Source organism: Beta vulgaris, chromosome 6 (genome assembly GCF_026745355.1).
Source record: "Beta vulgaris subsp. vulgaris cultivar EL10 chromosome 6, EL10.2, whole genome shotgun sequence".
Classification (NCBI taxonomy): Eukaryota; Viridiplantae; Streptophyta; class Magnoliopsida; order Caryophyllales; family Amaranthaceae; genus Beta; species Beta vulgaris.
Window position 1 is genome coordinate 10,304,174 of NC_079207.1, and position 5,927 is coordinate 10,310,100.

General features: G+C 38.8%; 1 protein-coding gene across 1 annotated transcript; it reads right to left on the reverse strand.

Annotated features, from left to right (window-relative positions):
- Positions 1 to 3,513: 3,513 nt before the first annotated feature.
- LOC130591762 (uncharacterized) lies at positions 3,514 to 5,586 on the reverse strand. Its single transcript, XM_057395665.1, has 2 exons — positions 5,259 to 5,586; positions 3,514 to 3,806 (listed from the first exon to the last, which is right to left on the reverse strand). Exons 1-2 carry the CDS (start codon positions 5,584 to 5,586, stop codon positions 3,514 to 3,516), a joined length of 621 nt encoding a protein of 206 aa, XP_057251648.1.
- Positions 5,587 to 5,927: the final 341 nt, after the last annotated feature.

Here is a 5,927-nt window from a genome sequence, read left to right on the forward strand (position 1 = left end):
ATTTTTCCTTATAGAGTTATTAATGGTCAATAATATGCATTGACAAGCGTGTCGAGAAAAGTGTGTCAAGTATTTTACAATAGAAGAAGTATGGTATGATTAGCTCAATATAATTATTAAAATATTTATATACTAAACTCGTACTGCCAAGGATTAGCCAAAATTGAACTAATATAAGACATACTAAGAAAATTGATCAACACCTACAGGAAGGGATTCATTCTTGCCTCCACATTTTCCATTAGATAGATTGAATGATCAAGAGACTTGTTTGTTCTTTATTAAGATTAGTCTGTGCACGAGTAATATCGACTCGATCGACTCAACACGTCTCATCAGCCAACAAGTAAATCACACTGCACGTACGTATAGTGATAGAGTACCACACTTACAGCCTACAGATTAAAACGAACATCTAATTAAATGAATGATCATTGAGTCAAAACAAAAAAAAAAAACCAATTTAATTTCTAAAAATATGATTCATCTCTAATGTTCTTTGTTAATTTTCAGATTATATGAAATGGGTGTGGGTAATCCAATAAGGAGTAGGAGAGTTTAGCTCACTCTCAAGTCCAAGGAGGTTTCATCCTAAAACCAATTGATGATAGGAGGAGTAACTCCATAGCTTATAAATTGGTTTAGTCTCCCCTCTTTCTGCAATGTGGGATACTCACATGTAGTCATGAATGGGATTCAACAATCTTTTAAATTTTCATGCACAATATCTATACAAATATATTAAAAGGCGTGCGTGAGAATGTATATGTTGTATAATTGGAGTAACACTCGAAGTATACAAGTTTAAAGGTTTCGACTAGCAGTGGCACTGAGTGTGGCACTGAGCATGGCACTGAGCCAGGAGCCTAATTTCATAAAATAGACAATCAATGACTTGAATCCACAAGTTTGATTGAATAGCAACTTCTAAACTACTTGGATAAGTCACACCACCAAGCAATCTAAAAGGTCCTAAGAACACAAACTAACTTGCAAGGTTAGTTAAGCATAGGCACTAAACACTTGATTCCAATCCAAGAATAGAAGTATTAAGCAAAATAAAAACTCACGTTTTAAGTCATAAAAGTCTTTTCATTCACTTTGTCCGAATTTAAATAGGACTTGTTACAACTTAATTTTCTGATTTTCTAAACAAAAGAATTAAAGAAATAACTAACCACTAAGTACATGATCAACTAGTGCTAATTAGTGGACAATTACATGATAAAATTGACAGCCACTAACCCACATTCGGTTAGTTACAACGGCTACAAATGCTAACAACTTCCCTATTTTAGTGGCGCCTCAATGCTGCTTGTAGGGGCGTGTTTGCTGCACTGTTTCATTTGAACGTGGGAATGAGGGTGAAACAACTCCCTATTCTCACGCCACTTTCTCCTTGTAATCTCCATCTTCTTTGCACGTATAATCCAGCTTCTTTTATCCATGTACTTTAACATTTTAACTAAGAAGACGAGCTAAAAAAAACAAAACTCACATGAAAACTACATGAAATAATAAAAACTCCTATGGATTTAATGACTCGACATATCTAACTTATTTGGAAAAGAACAACAATGAAAATGAGGACTTAATGAATCAAATTAAAGACTTCCATGAAAGAAGCATTTAACTCATCAAGTTTAAGAAGGAAGATACAATCACCAACTAAATGAATTAGCTTAGTATCCTTGGCAACCTTTAATGGTGGCGCAGCCTCGTCACCATCTACAACATCCTCCCCTTGTTGAGAAAAGTTTGACCTCAAACTTGGAAGATCACCTTCATCTTCATAAAATGGACTAAGATCCGAAATGTTAAAAGAAGAAGAAACACCATAGTCACCTGGTAATTCAATCTTGTAAGCATTGGGATTGATCTTCTCAAGAACTTTGAAGGGACCATCTGTTCTAGGACTTAACTTGGAACGCCTTTTAGAAGGAAAACGTTCCTTCCTTAGGTGAATCCATACCCAATCTCCGGGAGAAAATTGAATATCATGCTTCTTTTTATCAATTCTTTCTTTGATCTTTTCATTGGCACGCATGATTCTTGTCCTCACAAGTTCATGAAGCTTCTTTATCTCTTTAGCACGCTCATCAGCTTCTTTACTAAATTTCTCTCGAATGGGAAGGGGAGCTAAATCAAGAGGAGTACATGGATTGATCCCATACACAATTTCAAAAGGACTCATTCCAGTAGTCTTATGTGGTACCCTATTGTATGCAAATTCCGCATGGGGTAGCATGTCTTCCCATTGTCTCGGACTTTTAGTGGCTAGGGCTCTTAGTAAAGTTCCCAAGGTTCGATTAGTTACCTCGGTTTGTCCATCAGTTTGTGGGTGAGATGATGTGCTAAACTTCAACTTGGTTCCCATCTTTTTCCACAATGTAAGCCAAAAATGACTTAGGAACTTAGTATCACGATCACTAACCATGCTCCTTGGCACTCCATGCAAACGAACCACTTCTTTGAAGTACAAAAGAGCTGTTTGAACCGCATCATGAGTAGTATGGCTAGGGATAAAATGAGCCATTTTTGAAAATCTATCAACTACTACCATCACAGCATCTTTGTTGTGTTTTGTTCTAGGAAGTCCCGTGATAAAATCAAGGCTAATGTCTTCCCATGGGGCTTGTGGGGTAGGAAGGGGTAGATGTTGACCTTGAGGAAGAGAGTGACCTTTGGCGTGTTGACAAGCTACACACCTTTTAACAATGTACTCGACATCCTTCACCATTCTAGGCCAAAAGAAGTAATCACTCACCAAGGTATAGGTCTTCTCAATACCAAAGTGTCCAGCTAGGCCACCTTCATGAAATTCTCGGATTAGAGATTCTCTTACACTATGTTTAGGCACGCATAGTCTCTTGTTTTTGAATAGAAAACCTTCATAGATATGATAGTCTCCATGAGCATGACTTGACACTTTGCAAATATTTCACCAAAATCTGGATCATCACTATAACCTTCCTTTAATACTTCCAATCCAATGACTCGATTTCTAAGGGAAGTAAGTAGTAAATACCTTCGGGACAAGCATCAGCACCCTTGTTCATCTTTCCGGATTTATGCTTGATGACAAAATGATAGGCTTGCAAGAATTCTACCCACTTGGCATGGCGTGGCTGAAGTTTTTGTTGGCTTTGTAGGTATTTGAGAGCCTCATGATCAGAATGTAAGATGAACTCTTTTGCAATCAAATAATGTCGCCAATGGTCAAGAGACCTCACAAGAGCATAGAACTCTTTGTCATAGGTAGAATACTTCCTCTTTGCTTCATTTAATTTCTCACTAAAGTAGGCTATGGGGCGTCCACTTTGAGAAAGGACCGCACCAATACCAACTCCAGAAGCATCACATTCTACTTCAAAAATGTCTTCGAAGCTAGGCAAGGCCAAGATAGGGGCTGTGGTGAGTCGAAGCTTAACCTCTTCAAATGCCTTTTGTGCTTGATGACTCCACTCAAATTGCTTAAGTTTAGTAATCTCAGTGATAGGGGCCATGAGAGTACTAAAATCTCGAACAAACCTCCTGTAAAAGGAAGCTAAGCCATGGAAACTTCTTACTTGTTGGATGGAACTGGAATGGCCATTCTCTAATGGCTTGCACCTTCTTTTCATCTACTTCAATGCCATCATGTGAAACAAGGAAGCCAAGAAAGGCAACCTGATTTGAGAAGAAATGACACTTCTCAAGGTTTCCATAGAGTTGTTCCTTCTCCAAAACTTCGCACACTTGGTGTAAATGATCAACATGCTCCAATTCATTCTTGCTATACACCAAAATGTCATCGAAATACACCACTACAAATCGACCAAGAAAAGGTTTTAAAGTTTGGTTCATTAACCTCATGAATGTGCTTGGTGCATTTGACAATCCAAATGGCATGACTAGCCATTCATACAATCCTTCTTTTGTTTTAAAGGCCGTCTTCCACTCATCCCCTTCATGGATTCGAATCTGGTGATAACCACTCCTTAGGTCTATCTTTGAAAAGACTTTCGAACCATGTAAATCATCTAGAAGATCATTCAATCTTGGAATAGGAAACGATACTTTATAGTGTTTTGTTGATGGCCCTACTATCAACACACATACGCCATTCACCATTCTTCTTAGGTACTAGTAATGTAGGGACAGCACAAGGACTAAGTGACTCCCTAATCAAGCCTTTCACCTTTAATTCCTCCACTTGCCTCCTTATCTCTTCGGTTTCTTTAGGATTTGTCCTATAAGCAGGTTTATTAGGTAGGCTAACTCCGGGAATAAGGTCAATCTTGTGTTGGATGTCTCGTTTAGGGGGTAGGCCAGGGGGTATTTCTTGTGGAAAAACATGTTTGAATTGATTGAGCAAAGGGGTTAGCAAAGGGTGTTGTGGTTCGGATATTGGATAGGGGTTTGATCTAAACCACTCAAAATGAGCTCTTGGAATGACTCATATTCATGATGAAGATGATGTGAGGATACTGGATTTTTGGTTGGTTGGTAGTGCTTTGTCCGTGGATATAAAGGGGTTAGGACAATCTTCTTTTGATTCTTCACAAAAGCATAAGTATTCTTGTAACCATCATGTATTACCTTTCTATCAAACATCCAAGGTCTTCCCAATAGAACATGGCACGCATCCATGGGGATAACATCACACCACAATTCTTCCTTATACTCCTTTCCAATGGTGAAAGCTAATAATACACGTGAAGAAACATGTATTCCTTTTCCTTGATTCAACCATTGTATGACATATGGGTTAGGGTGAGGATTAGTTTGTAGGTTTAACTTAGTAACCAAGGTTTGTGAGGCTACGTTGGTGCAACTGCCACCATCTATGATTAAGGAACAAACTTTGCCTCCTATGGTGCACCTCGTGTGAAAGATAGCCTCTCTTTGCAATTGTTCCTCATTAGTAGGTATACCACTAAGAGCTCTTCGAACCACTAAACATTCACCATCATCAGGTCCAATGTAACGTCCCTCTTCTTCCTCCTCCATATCTCTCTCCTCTCCTCCCCTCTTCATACCCTTCTTCTATGGCTTCATACTCCGCAAGAGTTATGACCTTTTTGTTAGGACATTCAGAGGCAATGTGCCCTAATCCTTGACATCTATAGCACCGTCGGGGTGTATTTGGCACAGTAGGTTTGCTTTCATTCTTTTGGGGTGGCTTGGAAGAGTAGGAGTGTTTGGTTTAGAAAGGGTGGTGTTTGGTTTAGAATAAGGGGTAGGTTTAGTAAAGGTACGAGAAGAGTCCCATTTACCTTTGGATTTGTTTTTGTTTTGACGTTCCACTTTGTGAGCCAACAGAACTAGCTCTTCTAAGGTTGAGTAAGAATGCAACTCAACCACATTTGCAATAGAAGGGTCTAAACCTCCTAAGAATCGCACTAGTGTTTGAGGTTCATCCTCCAAGACATCACATTTCATGATGTAAGCCTCGAACTCCCTTGCATATTCTTCAACTGTTTTACTTCCTTGATTGAGATGATGGAATTTTGAGAAATTTTCTTGCACATAGTAAGTTGGCAAGAATTTTTGTTTGAGAAGTTTCTTCATCTTCTCCCAACTCCTTACTTTCTCCTTTCCCATTCTTTCTCTTTTGGCACATATGCTCGCCCACCAAGTGGATGCATATTTCCTTAATTCAAGGCTACAAGTTTCACTCTTTTATCCTCCGGAACTTGCTTGTAATCAAACACTCTCTCAATAGTTCTAATCCATTCAACAAACTCATCAGGATCAAGCTTGCCATCATAGTCTAGTCAACCTTAATATCATTAGAAGGTCGAGGATTGAACCTTCTAGGGCGCAAAGTTACTTCACTTGCATCATCCGAATCTTCACCTCCTTCACGTTGGTGTTGAAGTCGAATTGAGAGTTGTCTTACTTGGTCTTGTACAATGCCATTCTAGCATCACTCTCCCTCCTTT